General features: G+C 44.6%; 2 protein-coding genes across 16 annotated transcripts in view; one reads left to right on the top strand and one right to left on the bottom strand.

Moving 5' to 3' along the window:
• Positions 1-6,974, bottom strand: part of LOC144734396 (actin-related protein 3-like) — a 28,947-nt gene extending 21,973 nt beyond the window's left edge. Inside the window, exons 1-4 of the mRNA XM_078616596.1 lie at positions 6,843-6,974; positions 4,318-4,373; positions 3,603-3,727; positions 2,222-2,332 (exon numbers count right to left, since the gene is read on the bottom strand). Of these exons, the coding sequence (XP_078472722.1) occupies positions 2,222-2,332; positions 3,603-3,727; positions 4,318-4,373; positions 6,843-6,886 (336 nt within the window). The 5' untranslated portion in view covers positions 6,887-6,974. The remainder of the gene's footprint in view (positions 1-2,221; positions 2,333-3,602; positions 3,728-4,317; positions 4,374-6,842) is intronic.
• A 649-nt stretch (positions 6,975-7,623) lies between these two features.
• The window catches only part of LOC144734474 (solute carrier family 35 member F5-like), a 34,349-nt gene continuing 15,309 nt past the window's right edge, over positions 7,624-26,663 (top strand). For 3 of the 15 annotated variants that reach the window (XR_013588587.1, XM_078617197.1, XM_078617536.1), the window contains exons 1-6: positions 9,067-9,246; positions 12,264-12,410; positions 12,663-12,797; positions 17,105-17,156; positions 18,115-18,284; positions 22,808-22,889. Coding sequence is in view for 14 of the 15 variants with exons in the window: in XM_078617197.1 (XP_078473323.1) it covers positions 12,300-12,410; positions 12,663-12,797; positions 17,105-17,156; positions 18,115-18,284; positions 22,808-22,889 (550 nt within the window). In the remaining variant the exon portion in view is untranslated. Of the gene's footprint in view, positions 7,809-8,336; positions 8,480-8,617; positions 8,761-9,025; positions 9,247-12,263; positions 12,411-12,662; positions 12,798-17,104; positions 17,157-18,114; positions 18,285-22,807; positions 22,890-26,663 lie in introns of those variants that run through there. The other 12 variants (XM_078617431.1, XM_078617359.1, XM_078617743.1 and 9 more) reach the window with 9 other exon arrangements.

Raw genomic sequence — 26,663 nt, forward strand, 5'->3', positions numbered from 1 at the left:
AGTAATTGTGTCGGATCATTGTGCACATGCCTTAAAATAATGTAACTAGACACAGATAATTTTCATATTCAGAAAAACAAATGAGAAAAACTCATTGAGCACAAGATAAAAATTTAATGAAGGCATCGTATGAAGCAATGCGAGCATGACATTTTTTTTAAGGGAAATCCATTGCCGGTAATCGTCACTAGCAACACATGAACCATCAGTAACTTTGACAACTTGCCAGCCACCAGTAATGGAGTGACAGGCCTTCCTCTAGTCAATCAAAGCAATGCGTTTGATTCACATTTATGTGTTTACAGATTGGAAATTAATCTGTTGTTGAAATTTATCTAATGGCACACCAGTAATCCAAACCATCAGGTCATACCGTCACAACATTGTCACACCATCTCACCACACTAGCACGCCACACCCCCTCTCCACATTATCAAATCACACCAATACATCACACCATCACAAGACCAAGCAAACCATGCATAGGCTTGAAGCTGCTATTTTTCAAATAAAGCACGTTTCATTTGAAAAACGTCACGTGACCTCCGTGATCCGATTTAATGCTGCTGTCCCAGTTGACCACCAGGGGGATGTGATCACATTTATTCAGATATTGCTAAACAAAAGGTTTGCAATAATCAATCCTGCAGCAACCACTGCCGGTGATGAATGCCAGAAACAATTGGCCTCAAATTGCCCCAGTGGATCCTGGCCTTAGGGAGAAACATGGACCAATGACCCATGACAAATGGAGGCTCCCGATGTCATAACTAAAGCAGTAAACAACACCCCATACGATATGAGAAAAAAATGTAAGCTCCTGAACCAGATGGTATAACTATGGACATTATCAAAATGTGGATTAAGATAATATTTTAACATAAAGGAAACTTCGTTTTAGGTTGCACCTTTAGTTAAATAATAATTATCTGATGGACAACTAAAAGTCATTATTATTTGTTTCTTTCGGTTAAGTCACGTCTAAAGATAAAATAATAAATTAAATTAAATAATAGAATAGACGTTTCGATTGCAACACAAGCAATCATCATCAGGTATAATGAAATAGCGACATAAAATCTAACCAGAAAACTATAGACAGACATATTAGCAGACAGATATCACCAAGATACATAGCGAGAGCAACACAGGTAACAGAGAGGGGTGATCGTCTCTGTGTGGTGGCCTTAAATAGACAGAGGGGGGGGCGGAGGCAGAGAGAGGGAGGAGGGTTAGAGAAAAAATTAGCATATCAATGAGTGGTCAACAGACGTGGTTGGTCCACTCATTGATATGCTAATTTTTTCTCTAACCCTCCTCCCTCTCTCTGCCTCCGCCCCCCCCTCTGTCTATTTAAGGCCACCACACAGAGACGATCACCCCTCTCTGTTACCTGTGTTGCTCTCGCTATGTATCTTGGTGATATCTGTCTGCTAATATGTCTGTCTATAGTTTTCTGGTTAGATTTTATGTCGCTATTTCATTATACCTGATGATGATTGCTTGTGTTGCAATCGAAACGTCTATTCTATTATTTAATTTAATTTATTATTTTATCTTTAGACGTGACTTAACCGAAAGAAACAAATAATAATTCCTGCAGTCACGAAAGTTCTAAAACTAAAAGTCAGTTTTCACTGTGCTTCTGCATTTTTACACAAAACCTGCACAGCTTCCTCATTACTGACGAGTTAGAAAAATGAGTCATAGGATGTGGTAATCAATGGAAATGTGTGGCCTGTGGGTAGAGGCGAAATAGGAAGACTGGATGGTGTAATGTTGGGTTAGTGTGTGTTATCTAGTGCTGTAAATACATATCGAGTGACTACACATGCATAATATGCACGGCCGTGTGGCGATGTGGTGAAACCACTCAACTCACAATCAGACGGCTGGGAGTTTAAAATCTAAATGAAGATTGACTGGGCTCATCATCAATCCAAGGTTATAAAATTTGTAACACTTTGTGTCTATTCAAAAACGGTTGTCCTATGGATAGACTAGCCTCCACCACAGGAATGAGGATTTCCACCCCTGGCTCAGGATTAGCAATGGGATCAGCAAAGGTCCCGTTAAGTTGATCACAGACATTGACTTTAAAAAAAAGTATTTTTTCCATGCAAATGTGTTTTTCTTGTAAGTAACATCCTCGTAAAACACTAACACAGTGTGGGTGCGGTAAAGCCAGGCTCATGCCTGCGGAAGACTGATAAGCACTTACCAGGAGGAAGTAGTGGTCCTCGGGTTCAGCACGAAGATACTTAAAGATCACTTGCTCCATGAACCTCTCCATCAGATCCCAGTCCTCCACTATGCCATGACGGATCGGCCACTATAACGGCAACAAGAAAAACATTACAAACATATAAACAGTCTTATTTAAGGCCTGTGAAAGAGTACTTAAGAGTGCATGCTTGCTTTTAATAGCAGGGTTTTAGTATAACTTGTGGACATAAAGACTGCATGTTCAAATGCCCAATTAGCTACATTTAATTAGAATGCATCTTCCCCTCCATGGATATTCTGTTAAGTCAAAAGTTGATTCATTAATTAGTAATTTATTGGCAAACATATTTGACAATATCTTTAGATAGTGCAGTACAAGTAAGCAACCATTGTTTCACGGAGTTAATTATTTAAAGTTGTCTTTTGTAGTTTCTTTGTAATTTTTTTTATTATAATCAGTGTATGCTGACAAAGAGAAAACCCATTACAATTGTGGGAAAAAAACAAAATGCACATGATGCCATTCATGATAAACAAATACAATTGGTTTATTTTCCAGATTTTCAAGTCTAGGCTGCTTAACATCAATGGAATACACTCATGAATTAGTTGTAACAAGACAGCCTTTTCAGCCTGCACAAGATATCTCTCCCAGCTACTCATCTAATCATTCACATGTTAGAACATATTGCAATTATAACCATTTATTTAAAATTAAAAATATAAGTAATCTTTGCCTTCGATATTTAAAATGAATCCGAAAGATGTAATTACTTGGTTATGTAAAATAAATCAAGCTTATAGTATAACTCTCCACAACACAACTCTATACCAAGGACAAGGGCCGTCAATAACAGGCATCATCTCACTTAAAAATGTTAAAATAATTGATAGAATAAGGTGATCAGTTGGCTCAGGCGTCATTAAGCTGAGTTGGCACCTCTGATATTGGGTTCGAATCCAGGCAGCTCCCCATGATTAAACTGGGTTATCAAGTGCAGTCACCAACGACTGATGAAAAAACCCATCATTAACGTTGGTATTAAAGTTAATGTGGCTAATTTCCAGAAATACAAATATAATTTTAACTGTCATGTGACAAACACTTCTCTCTGTAGTCAGGTGGCTGGACACCTGTGAATAAGAGATAACTTGAAGATACTTTAGAATTTGTTCCATGATACCTCTGCCCAACATCTGATATTTACAGTTACAAAGGTGTTTGTGATAGTATTAGAGACATGACCAAAATTATGATTTTATCCATACAGTTGAGAATATGAAATAAACATCACAGCTCATTTGGCAAGGGCTGAGGTTTTTCAGCACAACCCTCAATTTCAATTCCAAATGTGGATGGATGTGGATATCCATACCTTCGTGGAGTAGTTGGGCTTTTCAATGGCTTCATCACCAATGAAGAAATCCAAGTCATCGACACCCTTCATGACCCTCCTCTGGGACTGGTCGCCCACCTTGGCGGATTCTTTGATGGAAATGCCTATAACAAGAGACAAATATTCATCAGTCTCAGTCCTACGGTTTTATCATTACCATAATCACTGGTACCACAAAACACATTTACATGCACCAGTCATTTGAACCATCACTCCATAATAAACATCACCCTTGTTGTTCCAGAAAAAAAAAATCTATTTTAATTTTACATTCTAAAAAGGCATGCTTTCTTTCCTTATGAATAACAAGTTGACTGCACTACATTAGAAGGTGCATGTGCAGTTCTTAGTGGTAATGGATACTATACATTTGCAGCACATTTGTAGCGGAGTGGGACATGCTGAATTTCATGTAGTCTTCGCTGTCACCATTAGAGGGCATACTTTACAGAGATAAAACTTTTCTTTACAATTCACAAACTACTGTTTGGCATATAATATAGCTAACTTAATTCAACATCAAATATAGTATACAATTTTTTACAGGAATGTACGTCAATATCCATCAACAAATTACAATTCACTGCCAGTTGAAAAATGCATTTCTAAATTACATCAATTTGCACTTGTGTAGTTTCACAACAGCTAAATAAAATTACGAACACATAAAAATATTATCACTGGAAAAACTCACATGACGGAATGATGAACTGAGGCTCTGTGTTGCCCGCATAGCCAATCTTCGTGTACCTGAGAAAAGAGTAAAGTATTCAATGGCAGCAGATTCCAATGGTGCCTTAAGTCAGAAAATAAGTATTAGACAATACGTCTGTTTTCTTATCAGTCACAGGGTCCTCAGGGAGAGCATAATTTCAACAATGGTTCAACACGACAAAAACTTTGGAACACTCAAATCAAAGTGGTTCATTGCTCAACCAGTGGACCAGAAGTGGAAATATGAAATGTCTACAGTGACAACCAGTTTGTCCAGAGACCATTGACTTCTGACAAACTGGAACAAGTGTGCAGGCATGAAAAGCAACAAACCACTGCGATGTAAATGTATAACCTTCCAAGTTTTAGCTGAGCCATATGCAATTCAAAAATGAGAACGCCACCCGTATTGGAACCATCATGTGCACTAGATATTACAAATTACAGCTCCACTTTTGGTCCAACAGTGTCCTAGTACTGTCAGATTGCTGTTATTCTGCCTCATCACAATGTAAATCTTTATGACAAGGTGCTTTGGATGTTGATCAAAGGCGCATGATAAATGTAAAATAAGATAATGCACAACACCATATCGTCTTAAATTGTGGTATGCATCTTGCAAAAAGTTTCGCAGCAACCATTCCAAGGATCAGAGCATGTTCCAAAATGTGATGTAAATGCATACCTTCCCTACATTAAGCTCAATCAATCATCTGCTTAAGGTTTCCCTGACATGCGAGAAATATACCTCAACTGCGGAGCTCACAAAGCCAATGGCACGGCCACGTTTGTTGGATAACCATACTGCTGTAAAACGATATTCTTACAGACAACTGGGCAGTATACATTTTACGGCTGTGCCAATGAGTTACACTTTCACGTGCTGGGGGTTCAAGCAAATCCTGAGCGACGGCACCGTCATTACAGCTCCCTCGCAATTCATGTGATAATAATACCGTAGGGTGAGGAGGCAAGGAAGCTGCGTGGCTCAAGGGGGCGCACAAAGCCCTTATCAGAGCAATGAGAAAACTGCCGAAGTTTTGAGACGCTGCCAATCCTGATTACACCACACACGTTCAAAAGGCCGATGAGTTTAGCTGGTGGTTCAGCAAAAACACAATTACTAACAAAAATAAAATCATATTGGTGTAAACTCAAACTGAGCTTCCCCAGGTCGAAGCAAGAGGCTCACATCAAACCATTCTCATCTACACAGCCAATGAGACTACACAGCCAATAATACCTAGAAGCTATGGTAAAATAGACCCTGAAACAATGTATGTGGGTGGGATAAAGCGAGTGCAGATTAAAGATTGAGTCAAGATGATCCAGTGAAAGAGCTGTCGGGCAAAATTCCCAATATAACAGATTATTTACAAAGACACAATTTTGAGGGTGTAATGCGAATGGATACACAGAGTGATCAAGATATTGTGGTAAAATAAAGCCTTAAGGATTCCAGGCACACTCAATATTCGAGCAGTCTAGACATCGTGAGTAGACTCTCGAAGAATGTCTAGAAAAGACTAAAATTGTTCAGTACAGAATAGTGACTGGAGACTACCGTATGACAGATCCCTGAAGGGTGTCTTGATTATAACCAGTATGGAATGCAAGAATATAGGCTGTGGAAACAGAGCCTTAACATTGTTTCGGGGGAAGATAGAAACCGCACACAGCCTAGAGGTTTTGACACACGAGATCCTTGAAAAATGTCACTTGAAAGATTACAATGCAACAGTGGTTAGAATGCCTGTGGTGAGAAAGACGGACACTTGAAGGAGGGCCCGGAGACGAATACTGCCGCGTAGTTCAAAGTTCCGGACGGGAAGAAACGCAAACGCATTACAAACATGCAAAGACGAATTTTTGTTAACGCGAATTGTGGCCACGTCGCGTTGGCTCTGGACGAGGGGGCCCATCCGAGAGGTTTGTGGGTGACCCCCGAGGTCAGAGACGGAGTCAGGGTGAAGGCCGAGGTCAGATTGGGGGCTCAGGTCCTACGATTAGGAATCGGGGTCTGGGATCACAGTTCTGGGTAGCGGGTTAAGATAGGATTAGGTTGGGGTCCCATGGCACGCGTCGAGTTAGCGATGGGGTGTGTGGATTGCGCCCTGGGGCCATCAGTCACGAGTTAGAGGTCGGGATTGGAATTGGGGCAGCGTTGGAGGCGGCGAGGATTTTTCTCAGGGAAGTGGGAATCCGTCAGCGTTGGCGACCGGGTCTGGAAGCAGAGTTGGGCCGAGCGATCAGGGGAAGGGAACGAAGTCAACTGGTCCCGGTGTTCCAACCCCCCACCCCCCCGAGTGAGTCCCCGGCTCACTCTTCACCCCCGCGCCGCCCGGGCGGAATTTCCTCACGCAATGACAGGGTTGGAAGACAGCCCCCGAGGCTGCCAGACGCAGGAGACAGAGGGGGGGGGGCTCCGTGATTTCCCCGTACCCTGACTACTGCCCCGGGCGCGGGATCGACTTTGCCGTGGTGCGTGTCAAAGCGCCGTCTTACCCGGTGCCACAGTCCACCACGCAGGCTGGCAGGCGTCCGGCCATGTCGGCGGGGCTGAGGAGCCGGAACGACGGTGGAGCCACGCCTTCACGGAAGACACCGCCCCCTTCCGACTGACTCCGCCCCCTTCCGACTGACTCCGCCCCCTTCTTGTCAGCCCCGCCCTCTTAATGCTCGCAACGGCCCCCCTCAGTTTGACCCCCCCCCACACCACCACCATCAAACAGCCCCGCCCCTCTGACCCCTGGAGAGCTCAAGACCCCCCCCCACCACCACCATAACCGCGCGTGCCCATCACGTGATCGCCGCACCGGACACGTGACAGGATCGGCACGCGCTGGTGGGGCGGATGGGGGGGGCTCACCACCCCCTCACCTCCCGGTGCGTGGGGGAGGGGGGTCCGGGGCGAAATGATGAATCGACGATTCACCCCTCGCGACATCGACTCCGCTTTCTAACGATCCACGCATTGACTCGCTCTCGCTTGTGTAAAATATGAGTCGTGCATGTGTGTGTGTAGATTCATATGCGTCGTATTGTATTGGTCTTTCGCGGGAAACCGCCGTCCTGCGGCATGCGGCCGCTACGACGTGCACCTCGGAATAAAGTAAAAATCGATTCTTTGATAAAATCGCGGCTCGAGAATCGCGACGCGTTCGTTGGTGAGTGGTGGGGGTACAGGGGGTACATGGGGGGTCCATCCGCTTCCGGGTTAAAGGTGAAATGTCGCGCGCTTGTGGCGCACGTGACCCGGAAGAGGAGGGCCCCTTTAGGGGACGTGCATATACTGTCCATAGGTACTGTACGTACTGTGTTGAACTTCTTTCGCACCGTACGTAGACAACCGCGCTAATCTGAGCTACGACATGCAGCTGGGGGCCCTAGAAAGAGCCATTCCCCTCCACGCCTGGCTACACGTGCGTCGTCGTGTCCTCCACATTAACTTCCTTTCATGTTTGAAGATAGGTACACAAAATGTGTCTCTGGAACGTTGTATATTCCCTTTCCCACGTCCACGTCTGGTTTCGTCTTGCACTTACTGTTTAATGTCAGAAACAGGTCTAAATATAAATACCAAGTCAAATCTTAAATCAAGTGTATACATATTGTTTGGGTCTTTCGGTAAAGTCACGTCCAACAAAAAAATAAAATTCGTATCGATCGCAACACAAGCAATCGGCATAGTTTCGTGTTGTTTTGTTCTACGTGACTTTACCGAAAGACACAAATAATATGAATTCCTGCAGTCGCGAAAGCTTTAAGTTAAGATTCAACATGATACAAAAAATGTTTTCGCATTTGTTCATATACTGTACAGTATTCTATTAAGCATCAACCCGAAACAAATCGTGGCAAAAATATAATTAGTGGCTATACCACGATGCCACTGGGCTCCTGTCTCTGAATGGGACACTTTGACCAATTGAGGACTAACAAGTGAACTAATATACTGTACTCTCAACTGATTGGAGAGGCGGTGGGCAGAACATCCCTGAACAGTAATTCCTGTCTTCAGAGGCATGTGCAGTCACCGTATTTTACACTTATCCTTCATTGGCGCTCGCTTATAGCCACTTGCTCCTACTAGAGTCTGTTAAAGGCTCTGCGTGGGTGGTACTTTGTCTTTATACGCGGAGGTAAGCGGGTACTGTATAGTATTTATAGATTTTGATTTAAAGCTTTCGTGACTGCAGGGATTCATATTCTTGGTTCTTTCGGTAAAGTCACGTAGAAGGGAAATAATAAAAATAGAAAATAAAATTTATTTGTATTACTTTCTTATTCCTCTTCTACGTGACTTTACCGAAAGAACCAAGAATATTATTTATCGACTCCCCGCCCACACTGCCACCACTGGGCGCCTGCAACGAGTACAGCAACAACAACAACAACCACCATGGCACAGTGACTTGGCTTGGTGAGGGGGGGGGGGGCGCGGGGGAAGTAGGGGGGGGGCCGCGGGGGTAGTGGGGGGGCTGCGGGGGTAGTGGGGGGGAAGTAGGGGGGGGGGCGCGAGGTAAGTGGGGGGGGGCCGCGGGGGAAGTGGGGGGGGGGGTGCGGGGGAAGTAGGGGGGGGGCCGCGGGGGAAGTGGGGGGGGTGCGGGGGAAGTAGGGGGGGGCCGCGGGGGAAGTGGGGGGGGTGCAGCGGGGGAAGTGAGGGGGGGCGAGGGAAGTAGGGGGGGCCATGGGGGAGGGGCATCACATCCTGTGGGCACGTGATGCGGAAGCGAACCGGAAGCAGCGTGACGGGTGAGTAGCCGCTTGATCAGAATGAGTGAATTGCGGAGGAATCCGATCTAACCTATAAAGCTCTTCTGCAGCTCTTCTACACAAATGTCCAACAGGGGCGGATGAGAACGTAACAACAAAGTGCAATAACAGAGTAGTGCAAAGTACAAGAAAGGTAAACAAATCACCCAAACACATAAAACAAAACCAACCCCATCCTACAAAATCGATTGGTGAACGAGATTTGACACATCGGTTCATTTTCATTACCGGTAACCGCACGCAAAACCGGTTACCGGTTTGCTGCACATATATATACAGTATGTACACATGGCGGACAATACACAGATTTATACTGGTAGGAACCTGGTTACACCAGCCCACGGGATTATTGTGTCCGTCCGTCCGTCGTGCGGGGAGGGGCTGGGTGGAGGGTGGGGAGGGGCTGGGTGGGCAGGGGCTGGGTGGGCAGGGGCTGGGTGGGCAGGGGCTGGGTGGGCAGGGGCTGGGTGGGCAGGGGCTGGGTGGGCAGGGGCTGGGTGGGCAGGGGCTGGTCACCCCGTGGTGCCCTTATAAAACTCAACGTTTAACCTACTCACGCCGGCTTGTGCCCGCCCTCACAGTCGGCCATATTTGCGGAATACATCACGCTGCCGTTGACCCTGGCCATTGACCGAGCAACCCAACGTTCCTACCGGCTCCCTCCGCAGGAGGAATGTGTTAATTGAGAAGCGTAGGGAAAACTGCCGTTGTCATGGTTTAGCACACTCGACTTAAAATCCAGAGATCGCCGGTTCGATTCGATATCCTGGCGCGGCAGCTGATTTGAGACGTTTAAATGGGTAGGCGACAGTATTGATCGGCAGGTCGCGTGTGGTGGGGTAAAGCGTGGGTACGCCCACCTTTGCGAACACGTCTGGTCAACGTTCAAAAGTGCAGTAGCCCAATGACGATTGACATCAATTAATCGTCTGGTTGCAAGTGGTGAGATAAAGTGTGGGTTTCTCCACCTCTTCCGAGACATCTGCTTTTCGCTTGCAAGTTTCAGATTCACTTCAATACACCCGTCCTTGGACGGGCAAAAGGCTAGTTTAAAAGAATGGTGCAAGTCTGCACATTACATTGGTTAATCATGGAATGGTCAACCTTTATTGATTACAACACTTCTTTACCCAGGAACGCCTCTGAGTTTCTTCACTACAGTATTATCAGGATAGTTAAGCTTGAGATTTTATAGCAATTTCCTGTTTGGGTATTTTCATACTTGGAAGGAAACCGGATTACAATATGTGTGAATAACAGAGATGAGGAATTCAAACATCTGCAGCGAAACAATGACCACTTTCTGTCATTTAAAGAAGTACAATTTTAGGGGTTGGGGGGGAATCACTTGAAATGTATTATGCAACCAACCACATGAGATTATTTTCTGTACTTTTTCCTAAAGGCATCTCCCTGCCCTTAATGGGCATGTCTTACATAAGGTGACACCATCCTTGATCGATCAACCCTACTCCAAGCTTGTTCAATTAAATGGGTGTGCATACTTTCATAAAATAAAATTCCACCTAGATCACGACTACACCCAACAAACATTTTCAGCCTGAAATATTCCTTACACTAGTACGGTATCGATAAACCCGACCAAGGCTTCAGATGTATGTGGTGTATGTTTGGACAGAAGCATGTTGTGTTGTGTGCTGTTGGGAAAAAAAGTTAAACACGTGGTTGTAATAGACTGGGTGGTAGACTACAGAGTACACACGTTAGCAAGCAGTGCATTAACGTACTGTATGTAAATATAACTAGTCCCTTCCAAGATTATGATGAGTACAGTACTGGAGTGTATCTGATAGGATGACCACAAGCACTCAACAAGGTTACTTCCTTGTCACAAATAACTGGTTTTGAATAGTCCAAGACACCTTTACAAACCAGATTCCAAGATGTGGAATGCAGTTTAGAAAAAGTAGCACATGGCACTTGAACAGTCTTCTGATAACATATACAACTGCCAAACTATTTTGATATTTAAATGCCTTCAAATATTATATAAGGTGTAACGTTGCTGCTTTAGTGAACCTATAAAAGGTAAAAAAAACAATTCAAGGGTTTGTTTACTGTACCGAGAGAAGAAGAAAATCAACATTTCCGCTGGTCTTCAGGACATATTAATATTCCCTAAGAAACATTTACAGATAATCTTTTCCTGAATAATGAAGCATATTTCTGGAGAATGGTTATATCAAGAGTGAGTTTCATGCCTTAATAATAATTATGGTACTCTTAATCCACTGCTTGATACATGCCACTCCATGCAGGCTCAGTTACAGGGGTTTAACGACTGCATACAGTACTTTTTTTTTTAAACCTGTTTAGTGCAGGTTGGTGGAGGGGTGGGTGCCAGGCCACCAGAAAAAAACTGAGGTCACCAGAAAGAACCAAAGAGTAAGGTCACCAGTTTTATAGTGTGGTCTGCTAACCATTGCGCCATCACTCAACAGGCCCAAACAAAGAATCCTAAAATGCTTCTTTCCGAGCCAGTGGAAAATCCTGCATTATTAAAGGCATGTCCAGAACAGTGCATGCACCTATGTTGCACATTGGAGAAAAGCATAGCAAAGTTCAGAACACAATGACTATGTAGAATGGCCATTTGGCTGTAAACACAATAAAGGTACAGTCTTTGGAAGAGGTAATGTATTCAGCAAAGCTATAGCATATGTTCAGGAATGTGAGAAATGTATCCAAAATGTCTGCTTTCTTAACATGACCTCTTAATTGCAAGCCAGGAAAAGTGCAGTATATGGTAGGGGAAGATGTTTTCAAGACAATGGATTAAATATGGATATCTGGCTCATAGGCTCATAACACTATGATGTACTCTACAGAACTGGACCTTGTGTGTGATAATTCATGAATAGGCATGCGTAACAGTAGATTACCTACTTAACAAAACAATGGTATCCAAACTGCGCCATCCATATAACTACTGGTCCCTCGGGACCTTACATAGTGACATTTTGCATTATTATAATGGTCTATGTTTTTTATTTCAATCACTATATGTACTAGAATAATGAAAGGTTTGCTTTATATGCAATATTTGCCAACACAAAACTGTTCAAAATGGGTCCATCGACGTGTAGCCTTCTGGGGCTTTGCTTTAACATTCACACTTTCTGTCCACAGTGTTCAAGATCTGAATGCAGTGCTAAGTGCCACAGGATGGACGGTGGGCGGGCGGGCCCAATGCAGACCCGGCGGCGCATGCTGCTGGGCATAGGGGTGCTGCTTCTGGTGGACTTTATCTGGGTGGCATCCTCAGAGCTCACCTGGGTACAACACACATTGTGACCAGCAACATGCTAGCTGGCAGTCATGCCGTCGTGTTCATTGTTGGGTCATATTCAATGTAGTCAGCTTATTTCAATTAAGCCAATGTCTTCAGTCTTAGTGGCCCACTTACGACACACAACCTGATACACACAGCCTCGGTGTATATTCAGGAGAGAACAGGTGATGGTTTTCTGGGTTGTGCCTCAATGTAATGCAATTTCTGTTTTCCTGCTGAATCTGCCATCTCTCTAGTACATCTACACAGAGTTCAACAAACCGTTCTTCAGCACCTTTGTGAAGACATCTCTGTTCTCTTTCTACCTGCTGGGCTTTGTGCTGTGGCCGCCATGGAGACGAGCTTGTGCACAGGGATGCCCTACCCAGTCGGTGAGGGCACGCAGAACACCCAGCTTTCACATCTTGGATGCCATGGCTATTCCGTCATAGATGTAAATTGGACAAGCTCCTATGGAAGATTGACTTTCACAGGGAAGACTGTAGTCAATAGATTATGTATAAATCCCTTTATTTCTTAAGTGGCTATTCACCAGCACTGGCTCGAGCAAGCATGGATGTGCTGATGAGACACTGTCGAAAACATTCCAGAGTTTGTACTGAATCATCGCTGCTGAAATTGTGCACTCCCAGAAGGCCTTGTGGTCGAGTAAGTGTGCATTCCCAGAAGACCTGTGTTTGATGTAAAAAATATTTTGTGGAAAGACGGATATATTAAGGAGCTGTACTGTCTGCAAAAAGGTTAGCTTCAGAATGTGTGAAGTTAACGAACTTCAAAGATTACTAAAAATCCCTTTGCTCCCCATTGCATTGAAATAGATCTAGAGATAAAAAAAAATAAGTTGGTTTGCATTGTAGTTGTTTTCGAATTCTTAGGTGTTTTTTTTTATTAGTACAGTATTAAATAGAAAATATATATCTTTTAATCATTTAGAAAAATGCACACATATAAAATATTGCAAAGCCAAGATGAAAATACAATATTTAAGCAGGCAAAGAAAGCTTTTTTAAGAAGCCTTCAATCTGCCTCAGTGTTCCTTAATGTTGTGGCCTCATTGTGGGTAAGGCTGTTTTGTATAATGTTATCTGATGATGTCACTAAGGCAGCAGGGATGTTCTGTAATAACTATTCTCGGCGAGTATGAAAATACTCTGGTTATGTAGCTTCACAACTGAAAATTAAACATGCCACCATATTTCCCTTGTGTGCAAATGGGGGGTGATGTAGTGACATAGCGCTGACTTATACAGCAGCTGCAACTGTAGGTGGGCACTTAGCGCACACGACGTTGAGCATATACGCGGATGTGCCAGCAGGGCGGAGGAACTGGAACAAGGGTCACCGTAGACTTCGTGGGGAAGCCCCTGGAACCGCCGCGGATTGGCGGGACAGCTGCTACGCAAAATTTGCGGGGTGAGCGGCTACGCATCCGTGAGGGGAGAGCGGCTGGATGTCGACGGCGAGAGCGTCTATGCAAGGAGGTGGGAGCGGCTACGCATCGACGGAGAGAGAGCTGCTGGGCGTCGACGGCGTGAGTGGCTATGAAAGACGGCAGGAGCGGCTGCGCGTCGACGGCGAGAACGGCTGTACATCGACAGGGAGAGAGCGGCCGAGTGTCAATGACAAAAGTGGCTACGCCAGGTTGTGGGAGCGGCTGAACGTCGAAGGAGAGAGAGTCTGCATGTCGACGGAGAGAGAGCGGATGCACGTCGACGGACGCGCTCGGCTCAAAATGGCGTGCGCCATTTTGAGCCGAGCGCGGGAGCGCGTGGAGGAGGTGCGAAGAGTGACGTAGCTGCAAGAAGCTGCTCCTGCTCTGGCACGGGAGGCTCGCACAAGATTCCTGCATAGAAAGTGGATGGAGAACGAGATGCCCTACACCTTCTGGTCAGCGCTATTGGCGCTGGGACGTGAGGCATACCCACTTTTGGGTGAGGGGGCGCTCAATCTTCGAGTGGCGGAGAGGCTGCGGGAGCTGGCAAGAAAATTGAGGGTTGCCCTGCCCTCCGCCATTGGCCCAGAAATGTCATCCTCAACGGTGGCCAGGAGATAAAGGTCTTCGAGGAGAAACAGCAGCGGACAAGGTGGGAGGCCGCGACATGGAGCCTGCAAGATATGGTGGTGGCGGTGGGGGGCCGGGGGGCTCAAGCAACAATATCCCTGCGGGAGGACCCGTGGCGGGGAAAGCTCCGTCTGTCGGGCCACACTGCTGTGTAGTGTCGGGGTGACGAGTAACCACCTGTAGGTCAGCCGTGCTCGCTGGGTCTTCAGCATAGTCAACTCAAGCCCTGCCAGACCGGGTCTCTTAGGCCTACCGAGACCGCCAAGTGCGAGGTCTCGGGGACCGGATCCAAGTGGGCGCTGCCGAACAGTGAGGAGCCATGCCCTTTGAGCCGAGGACTCTGCCTCCATCGTCTCTTGGCCCTCTGGGTTCCAGAGGTACAGGACCCCGCTGATACGGGGGTGACCGGCGCCATGGACCGGATCACGTGAGCTATGTCCCGGGATGGGGACTCTCTCTTGCACTGAGAGGGGATCTAAGAGTGAAGGGGTATTGGGGCTAAGGGCCTGGGTTAAAGGGAAATTGAGGTGGTGTGTCGGTTGCAGGGAGGCACCGCGTTGGGTGTGTGGTGTCGCCGATTCGCGGATGGGGGGCGCTGCGTTGTGTGTGGGGTGTTGTCGATTTGTGGATGGGGGGCCTGTGGGAGAGTTGCCGATTCATCGGTGGGGGCGCCATGCAGTAGAGTTTGCCGATTCGCGAGATCGGGGGCGTCCCGTTGGGGTGAGTGTAACGGGATTGTGGGGAAGTTTTATTTTTTCCTCGTTGATGTTCCACGAGTTAAGGGAGTTGCCCTGCCTGCCTACCAGTTGTTTCTGCTGTATTGGCAGCCGGGACGGCTGTTTTTTTTAACGGAGGGGGGGTGATGTAGTGACATAGCGCTGACTATTGTACAACTGCTGCAACTGTAGGTGGGCACTTAGCGCACACGTCGTTGAGCATATACGCAGGTGTTCTGGTAGGGCAGAGGAACTAGGGCAAGGGTCACGGTAGACCTCGTACAGAAGCCCCTGGAACCCTCTGGTGGGTTTGAGAAGGGAGGCGTGGGTAGGGCGGATCCAAGCCACGCCGAGGGGAATATAAGCAGCAGAGAGCGAGAGCTCCAGGCTGCCGGTTCTGGGAGTAAACTCGTCTCGTCGTCACTGTCGTCGTCACCACCTTCATTGCTGCCGCCTTCACCCGATCATTGCACGGCCGGACAGTAGTTGGCTGTCTCGGTCGATGCTGTCGGTGCAACGCGGACAGGGTCGTGTCTGGGCCAGGTCGTGCGGCAGCGTGGTCGTGAGAGAGAGGGGGCCCGAGTTGGTTGCGGGAACTCAACAACAATAAAAGGGGAGGACAGTGCCTCCTGTGACTACCTCGTCTCTGACTGATGTGTGTGCGACACATGCCACCTGCACACACACACAAGCCTCGAGCAAGAAGGAAGAACAGACCTACGACACTCCAGATGTATTCTGTACTTTGCCTAATGTAGCAATGAGAGAATTTTCTTGATACAGTAGTACCTAATGTGTCACAGTTACATACCAAAATGTGCCCTTTGTGGAGCAGAAACAGACTGAAATCACATCCCTTCATGACCTCAATGCAACATCCATCTACAAGTATTTATTTCACAGTATAATTTTTATTTTAAAAATCTCATCACCAAATTGCATATTCATATTCAATGCATGTTGTACAAAAATATGCTTTCTAAATGGTGGCATGGCAGGATTATTTTAAAGTGCCTCAATCTCTGTAGATGTACTTTGGGATATGGTCATATTTAGACATCGCACGAGTCTGATTTGTAAGTTATTTTGTTGGTTTGTCAAAGTGTCATTACTATTTTGCAAATGTCAGTAGCTCAGGAAGAAATTACAAAAGTAAACAAAACAGTATAAAACCAATTATTGCTTTTGAAGTATGTTTAGTGGAGGTCTTATTAGGTGGTTATTGATCAAGGCCAACTCCTGTAGCTAAGCTGGCCATTGCAGACTTCCATTTGCTCTTAATCACCAATACATATGTCGTGACAGGGTGCCATCTGTTGACCAGAAGGGATAATTACGGGTATTGGTGCGTTATATAATAGCCAACCATAAGGGGGGCGTAACTGGGCTAAAGGTCAGAGGCGGGGATCAGCTCCGGGAACCTGCTCGAAGGTTCTAGAAGGGGGCGTTGCATGAAGCGGGGCTTGGTCACGTTGAGGAGTATATAAAGGGGACGTAACCGGAGGTTCGGGGCTGTCGTAGGGGTCTGGGTCTTGGCTGCCGTCACTGTCTTCGCCGTCATCTCTTCTCCATTGCCCGGCCGCATGGCCGATCCGCTGTACGGCTCCCATCGTCGTCATGGCTGTATTAGTCAGCCAGCTATATAGTTAGACGTCGGCGATGGGGCTGTATGAGTGGGTCAGCCATGCGTAGCCCAATATACATGTTGCTCCGTGATTGTGCCTGTAAAGTGTGAGAAATAAACAAGGAGCCCTCTACACGTCGTGTCTCGGAAGTCACTCCCTACACTTGTACCACATTAATTTGTAATGATACATCTTGTGTCTCAATACTGGTACTATTATAAGGCAGGTGTTGTGACAGTATACCATTGTACAAATGTTCTTCCTTTTCTTATCAGAGGGAGCCACTATATGTACCCGTGGAGGACAATGAAGAAGACAATACCACAGGTGGGCAGTGCAGCTGGATTTTTCTGTGGGTCTTTAATTAAAAGTAATATCACTCAGAAGCGCTCAATTGCTAGTGAAATCACGCACAAACCTGCCTCCCCGCAACATCCTAGAAACACACGTGGATGACAACGGCATCCTGAAGCACGGATTCTATATAACAGTACAGCACGTGTATATTTCTTAGAATCGCTGGTTCACATATGCAGTGTGTAAGTGATATGTGTGTGTGACTGGTGTGTGTATTTAGAAGGGAACCCAGCCACATGAGTTTGATTCCCGCTCTCAACATCAGTGACGAATATCGGTACCGGCCCTGGGCCTTCCCTAGGTTGACTCAGCCTTAAATGAGTACCTGGTGCAGTGTGTCAATATCAGCACTGGGGAGACAAAGGTGGCCAGTCGTGGTGTTGGCCACCCATCCCCTTGTGTACTATGCCAGCCTTAATAGTTGCTCACTAACAGTCCTTGCTCTTAACAGTCTGTTGAAGACTATATGGGTGATCTTTGTCTTTTGTGTATATAGCGATTGACGTGATCGTAGTGATGATAAATTATATCTTGATTTGTTTAGTTTATTTGTTGTGTGTCACCCCATATTTTGCCTGAAAAATGTGGAAAAGTGCATTGCAGGTGCCTTCAGAAGAATTTTTTAAATTATGTATCACCTTGCCCTGCAATTCACATACATCTTGACATTGTTGTAGTTAACGTCATTCCATGCAGATTGTACTGTCCCTTCTGAATTTGGGTGGCCAGGCACCTGTATGAGGCAGCAAGTAGTTGGCTGACTTATCTGCCTATTTATACATTATTTGAGTGTTTTCCTCTGTGCGGGTTGGGTTTTTGTCTTCCAGTTTGCTTTCTGAATAAATGGCCTTGAAGACACATGGATGCCTCCCTGAGAATATATCTGTTATATGTGCCTCAGTAGTTTATGTGCACTGTGGTGGTGCAGGCGAAAGGCCATCGGAGGGCGCAGCGGGTCCTGCAGAGGGCGCAGCCACCCCTGCGGAGTGCCGAACGCCCTTGCTGCAGGACTCCGTGTCTGCAGAAGGTCCCCCCCCAGGCAACAGGAAGCTCTCGGTTGCACAAGTAGCCAAGCTCAGCTTCTCTTTCTGCTTCGTGGTGAGCCTTGTTTTTCTCGTTCACCCATGCAGTTTGTGCTTCGTATAAATTACCAGCAATACAATGTCTTTCTCATTTCAAGCTATGCAGTACAAGGTTGTGAATAATTTAAACAGAACATCTATATGCGATCGGTTTCAAGCTCCCCAGAAGGATTTACATAACAAACCACTCCCGACCCATGAGACTCAATGAAGTTTAATTCAAACTATGGTTTTCCTTGCGTATTTTCCAAATTTGCAAAGTTTAAAAATGTCACACCGCATATCACTAGTTTGGGATTATACGTAGCAATCATAGCCACCAACTGGCAGACACAATGCCCCAGGTCACTCTTGAAAATGAGACAATACTTGTCTCTTAATTTATCACCTGGTTAAACAATATTAACTTGTGAACTTGTTCAAACAAATTAAATCGTAAAGCTTTGGTCCAGAAGGCCCTCTGATAGATAAAATGCTATTTTAAATTAAATGGTTGGATATATTTTTTACCATTAAACAGGTGTCTTGCATAATTATTTTATTTAGTACAATATCTGCAAAGATCAATACTGCTGTACAGTTGGATCCTACTGTAAATTAATGGATGAGAATGATCATCTTTATTTAGACTAGAGGAATCTGATGAGCAATGAAGCTCTTTTTCACAGATGTCCAGTAAGGGCAGGTCAGCAAGTTACAACAGCAAACAATACAAAAAACGATAGGAGTGCAAAATAGAGAAAAAGGTACAGTGAGGGAAAAAAGTATTTGATCCCCTGCTGATTTTGTACGTTTGCCCACTGACAAAGAAATGATCAGTCTATAATTTTCATGGTAGGTTTATTTGAAGTGAGAGACAGAATAACAACAACAAAAATCCAGAAAAACGCATGTAAAAAATGGTATAAATTGATTTGCATTTTAATGAGGGAAATAAGTATTGGACGCCCTCTCAATCAGAAAGATTTCTGGCTCCCAGGTGTCTTTTATACAGGTAACGAGCTGAGATTAGGAGCACACTCTTAAAGGGAGTGCTCCTAATCTCAGCTTGTTACCTGTATAAAAGACATCTGTTCACAGAAGAAATCAATCAATTAGATTCCAAACTCTCCACCATGGCCAAGACCAAAGAGCTCTCCAAGGATGTCAGGGACAAGATTGTAGACCTACACAAGGCTGAAATGGGCTACAAGACCATCGCCAAGCAGCTTGGTGAGAAAGTGACAACAGTTGGTGTGATTATTCGCAAATGGAAGAAACACAAAAGAACTGTCAATCTCCCTCGGCCTGGGGCTCCATGCAAGATGTCACCTCGTGGAGTGGCAATGATCATGAGAACGGTGAGGAATCAGCCCAGAACTACACGGGAGGATCTTGTCAATGATTTCAAGGCAGCTTGGACCATAGTCACCAAGAAAACAGTTGGTAACACAATACGCCGTGAAGGACTGAAATCCTGCAGCGCCCGCAAGGTCCCCCTGCTCAAGAAAGCACATATACATGCCCGTCTGAAGTTTGCCAATGAACATCTGAATGATTCAGAGGACAACTGGGTGAAAGTGTTGTGGTCAGATGAGACCAAAATGGAGCTCTTTGGCATCAACTCAACTCGCCGTTTTTGGAGGAGGAAGAATGCTGCCTATGACCCCAAGAACACCATCCCCACCGTCAACCATGGAGGTGGAAACATTATGCTTTGGGCGTGTTTTTCTGCCAAGGGGACAGGACAACTTCACCGCATCAAAGGGACGATGGACAGGGCCATGTACCGTCAAATCTTGGGTGAGAACCTCCTTCCCGCAGCCAGGGCATTGAAAATGGGTCGTGGATGGGTATTCCAGCATGACAATGACCCAAAACACATGGCCAAGGCAACAAAGGAATGGCTCAAGAAGAAGCACATTAAGGTCCTGGAGTGGCCTAGCCAGTCTCCAGACCTTAATCCCACAGAAAATCTGTGGAGGGAGCTGAAGGCTCGAGTTGCCAAACGTCAGCATCGAAACCTTAATGACTTGGAGAAGATCTGCAAAGAGGAGTGGGACAAAATCCCTCCTGAGATGTATGCAAACCTGGTGGCCAACTACAAGAAACGTCTGACCTCTGTGATTGCCAACAAGGGTTTTGCCACCAAGTACTAAGTCATGTTTGTAGAGGGGTCAAATACTTATTTCCCTCATTAAAATGCAAATCAATTTATAAAAATTTTGACATGCGTTTTTCTGGATTTTGTTGTTGTTATTCTGTCTCTCACTGTTCAAATAAACCTACCATTGAAATTATAGACTGATCATGTATTTGTCAGTGGGCAAACGTACAAAATCAGCAGGGGATCAAATATTTTTTCCCTCACTGTAAGCAAGTCAAGCCATGTGCAAGCAGAAGTCAGTAAAACTTTTAAAGTTATTGATTACAAAAAAAGATATGATAACGAAGATGTGCTTCATTAATGACTTAATCGTTAAATTGTTACAATTGTTACTTGCGTTTATGAAACAGAGTAATGCATTGATCTAAGTTTGGGGTTAGTGCATTCTAAGGTGTCATTAAAGTTGAACTGCTTAAGCTCTGGTCAATCATTGATGTTCTTTGGACCCTACATTTTGAATGTTGTTTCCACAAACCGTAAAAGCGTTTAGATCTATATTCTTTGGGTCTTTCGGTAAAGTTACATAGATAGGTTCATTTTCTTCGAACCGATCTACGTGACTTTACCGTAAGACCCAAAGAATATGAATTCCTGCAGTCACAAAAGCTTTAAGTCAAGATTTAGCGTTTAGATCATAAAAAAGATTTCACGTGATTATTTGGCCCAGTGTGCATTGTACCAGGGTACTTGCCTCCTAATCAGAAGGTTGTGTTGAGTCACCAATGGATGTCCTATGAAGAGATTGACTCTCACTAGCAGATTGCAGTATTTCCACAACTGACTTACACCATCTTTGGGGGGGATGAGCACCGCTCCACCTCTGAGCTTTGCCCCACACACCCTTTGCAATGTTCGACCTATGACGTTTCGTAGTATGAAGCAACCAATATGTTATAGCCTAATTGTCACATTGGGTTCATGTCTTGAGGCAAATAAATATCCTTTTCGAAATGCTATCAGTGAGTGGAGCATCAGTAGGAAGGGCACACTACAAATACCTCACTCGTATCGCTATCATCACTACATCTGCATCACTGCAGCATACCTCACGTTAAATGGCAAAATAATGTTTACAGTATTGAGGTTCTACAGTTCAGCCACTCCTTAGGATTTGAAGCCATGCTTACTACAGCACAACTGCAATGGACGCATCATGTGTTAAGGATAAATGTCACCAAGTTGCCAAAAGAACAGCCAGATGGAGACCTAATGGAGGGAACCCACAGACAAGGTGGTCAGGAAAAGCACTTCAAAGACTTTTTATTTGATTAGTTGAGTAATTGAACCAATAATCAGTAGATTAATCGATTTTTCTTATATTATCAGATATTTTAGTGCGAATCACAACCCATGATTTCAGTGCTCAGACATAAGCATTCGACCTCTGAGCTAACCGGACATCACACAGGATGATGTGTTAATTTTGCTCTATCATAAAGTTTTGTGGAATAAAATAATAACTGCTCATATGGTGAATACTGGAGGCTGCACATTTAAACAATTGTGAGAATCAAATATGATGGTGACGATGATAATAATTCAACTGTTAAGGAGGTCCCTACTCTGTTTGTTCAGCCAATTCCTTTTGGACTGCAGTGTTTTTTGTTTGTGACAAGAGTCCAAAGTGGCTATAAACAAACCCACTTCTTCTAATCGAGAACATTAACCCTCCATACAGATGGAGGGTTAATGGGCACCACATTGCCTCTCATTTCATATACACTGCAGATACTTTGAATAAGGTTTTTAAAAATCCATGAGGCCTGTTCAACTATTTGTAGGGATGTATGTTTATCTACAAAAGGTAGTGGAAATCGATGCCAGGCACCTGCAGTGTAGCCACTCTTCCTTATAGCTTTACTGTTTGCACTCAGTCACATATTCACTTTAAGATGTTTTTTGTTCATGTTTTTGTTTTTTGTTTGTTGCGGTTGCACCCGATTCAAGAGCCGAATGGCTCACAGGGCTATACCTAATAAATGAACTTGAACTATACTTAGCAAATTAGTGTGAATATTTATGCATAGCACTCTCCCTACCGTCCACCTCATTGGACTCCACGTCGCCAAGAAACAACAGAATATAGATATTTTTAAAGTTCAGATTTTGAGTGCCTGCAGTGTCACAGGGTAGGGGTGAAGGTTGACATTTCAACTATTAAGTTATCTATCAGGGTCCATAATACATAATGTACAACACTTGTACAGACTATACAGTATTACAAAAAAGTAGTTGGTAACAGAAATGTATTTACAATTAGTCGCAAAGATGTGAAACACATTTCCAACATGGTTGGGGACAATTTGTGATTCGTTTTTTGTGCAGAAACTTACGAAGTTTTTGTTTTTCTATTGCCCATGGTTTTAATGCACTGATGTATACTGCCCTTCCAGTGGTTCTTGGCAAACTTCTCCTATCAGCAAGCCCTGGCCTACACACACGTGGCCATAGTGAACATCATTTCTTCAACCTCGGGTATTGCTGCATATGACCTCCAATGAACAATTATACAACACTTAAGAACTGAATTAATGTGCAGCATTGAGATGAATTTTATCAGCACTGGACTGGGAAGGATGGCGATGGCATGAGGAGGCCTTCATCCAGCAGTGCATAACCAATGGCTGATGATAACGATGAACTCAGAGTGCTTCATTATTATGTTTGTCATTAAAAAGTGATTGCGTTTCAGAGGAGGCAAGGTGATTTAGGGTTCGAATACCCATGTCAGAGTATTGAACCTAGACTGCTTGGATATTAGATTAAACATCTGTGCAATCACCCAGGCTGTAACCACATTCTAACATGTAGTCAAATGTAGAGAACCAATGGTCTCAGCCTGATCACCAGTGACCAGAATGATTTAACTTTATTCTCAATATTCCAGGTGTGGTGACAAACATTTCAGATTATGAAAGAACCAGTAAGCGTTGCACGAGATGACAAGTCTGTTGAAGTGCTTCCACAAATCGTTTTGTGGCATTGCCTTCCATTTGATGTTCTCTGACATCGCTTGATGTTCACCTCACTATGGGAGTTTCAAAAAGACATTTCCTCATTTGATGAAATAATCTGATAACACAATTGAGATATAATTGATGCGAAAAATATATTTATAATTTAATGTTTGAAATTGGACCCTCCTGAAAAAGTATTGAGACTCAGTGAGGTTTCCTTGGGTAAAATAGTAAAAATACATTTTAAAAGCATAATAATTTCTGTAGCGTAACAATTGTAACATATCATTTCCCAACACTGAGATGATGCCAAGACAGAGATGATATATTCATATGCAGCATTTGTATTTTAGCATATATAAAAATAATCATTATTTAAGAATGAATATAAAAACATACCATGTGCCGTTATTGGCAAAGTTTTAATAACCGTGGATCTCCACAAGCCATATGTCAGACTAAGACATTTTTCTTAGGTTTTTTCGGTAAAGTCACGTAGGTAAAACATCAAAATTAATAAAAATAAAATAAAAAATCACGACGTTTCGGAGGCAACACAAGTCTCCGTCATCAGGTGGGACCGTCACAGCCAGATTAGCTGCATCAAGTGAGGCAATGATTCAAGATGTAATCCCTTAAAAGCAAGTTGAGGGGGGAGGAGAGGGGGGGGGGGAGCTCATCAGAATGTGGTAGCCAATGAATGGAACGTATCGGGAGGGAGGGGGGCGGGGCTCAAAGACGGCACGGAGTGCCACGTACAACGTATCGGGAGGGGGAGGGGGGCGGGGCCAAAAGGATGGACGACGGCGTGGACGCGGTTGTGCGCAAGCAACTACTGCTGCACACGCCAACGCATTGGACAGAGAGGGGGAGGGGAGGCCAGATACACATGATAGAAAATAACGAAAATGCCCATGTTTATACCAATGCTGGCTGGACAATGAAGAGAGTACTGTTACACACTGGGGATGTTAACACTCGGTAAAGTAAAAAAGTGCCTGTCAGATAAGATGGTCCAAACAAGTGTAATTAAGTCTTTTTTGCGTGGTTGATAACATCTTTCCAATGATTACTAAGTTTGTACCCATCATCACGGTTGAAATTATGTCTGTGTTTGTATATTTGTATGGCTTCGTGTACAAACCTTTGATGGTAGCCAGGAGGTTTGCAGAGAACCTTGGTCTCGGAAAAGACAATTTCATGAGAGCCCACCGAGTTGTAGCAATGATCGGCAACGGCCGAAGAATCAGTTCTGCCGTGTTTCAGATCTGACTTGTGCTCGCGGACACGATCAGAAACATGACGTTTCGTTTCTCCAATGTAGCAATCACCACAAATGCAACTCAATTTGTAGACTCCAGGATACTGTAAGTCAGGAACGACATCCTTCACAGATGGAATCAGATCACGGATTTTATGCACTGTACTGAATCGGACTTGGATCTTATGTTTGTTTAGAATTTTGGAGATCTTTTTGGTCATGCCTGCTATGTATGGTAATGTGATAGTTTTGGTCGGAGTTTCATGTGGCTGTTTCTGTGTGGTGGGAGAGACAGCTTGGCGGATAGTACGGTCAGAGTATCCGTTCATCCTGAGGGCCCGATGTACATGTCTTAATTCACCGGTCAGGTGGTGTTGGTCAGAAATGCCATGGGCTCTGTGGTATAGCGTTTTGATGAGAGAATTCTTTTGAGATGGGTGGTGGTGGGAATCCGGTTTCAAGTAGGAATCTGTGTGGATGGCTTTCCTGTAGACAGAATGTCCCAAGGATCCGTCAGGCCTCCTCTCAAACAGAATATCCAAGAATGGTAGTTTACCGTCTTTCTCCACTTCCATGGTGAATCTGATGGATGGGTGTCTAGAATTGATGTGGTCCAAGAAGTGGTTCAATGCTGGGAGGCCATGTGACCAGATAACGAAAGTGTCATCCACATACCTCTTCCACAGGGAAGGACGCAGGGTGGATGTCTGGATGGCGTCTGATTCAAACTTTTCCATGAACATGTTGGCTATAACTGGTGACAAGGGGGAGCCCATAGGGGTACCCTCATTCTGTTTGTAGAAGGTGCCATTCCAGGTAAAATAGGTGTTGGTGAGGCAATGCCTAACCAGCGCAGGTACATCAGAATTCAATCCATGTTGGACTAAGTCCTCAATTATTGTTAGGGTGTCCGGTACTGGGACTTTGGTAAACAAAGATGCTACATCATCAGGAGATAGTACCATGTCCTTAACCATAGAGACTAATTGGGTTGAGTTGAGTACTGCCGAAGAGGTCTTGCCTGTGAAGGGGAGCAGAGTATCTGATAGAAAACGGGCTAGTTTGTACGTAGGAGAGTTTATCGTCGACACGATGGGTCGTAGCGGGGTGCCTTCCTTATGGATTTTGGGAAGACCATAGAGTCTGGGAGGTCTTGCCGCCGATGGTTTTAGAAAGGGACGTTTGCTTGGTTCGATTAGGGAAGTCGAACTCGTGATGATACTGTTGGTTTTCGTCGTTAGGCTTTTAGTGGGATCGTTTTTAATTTTGGAGTAACTCCCATCATTAAGAAGGTCCAGGATTTTGTTGTTGTATGAATCTTTATCCATGATGACCGTGGCATTGCCCTTGTCTGCCGAGAGGATGACTATATCATCTCTTTTTTTTAGGTCCGCGAGTTCAGAGCGTTCGTTTTTGCTGATGTTACTAGTGGGTTTCTTAGCATTCTTAAGAATAGTAGCTATTTCAGCTCTTGCTACATCCGCATGGATGTGTCCTATGCCTCTGAGGGCTACATCAATCTGAGAAATCATATCCTCTACTGGTATATATTTATGGGTGACGGCGAAATTTAGTCCTTTGGCCAGTACCGTTTTTAGATTGTCAGAAATTGGGATGTTACTCTGATTAATCACGGTCTTGTTAACATCCAGCTTTGCGATGTGTGGCTCTGGTTTTTTCTTAGATAGGAGGTTGAATTTAGAAATCAGGTTAGCTTTGCATTTGGCTGACATTGAGTCAGCAGAAGCAGAAGTCATGTTATCAACGTGGTTCCAGTCAGAAGGTGACATTTTTTGTGTTAACATTAAATGTGTTTGTAAGAGAGTCTTGTCTAAATTATCGAGTTCAGATCGGAGTAACTTTATTCTCTCCGAGATTAGTGATAGGCTAGCTTTAAATAAGATCTGTTTAGAGTTTGGTGAGGACACAGCAGCGGATGTGAGTGTGAAAGCGATGGGTATTACCTTACAGTATCCTGGAGTCTACAAATTGAGTTGCATTTGTGGTGATTGCTACATTGGAGAAACGAAA

Source organism: Lampetra planeri, chromosome 1 (genome assembly GCF_965212315.1).
Source record: "Lampetra planeri chromosome 1, kcLamPlan1.2.h2, whole genome shotgun sequence".
NCBI lineage: Eukaryota > Metazoa > Chordata > Hyperoartia > Petromyzontiformes > Petromyzontidae > Lampetra > Lampetra planeri.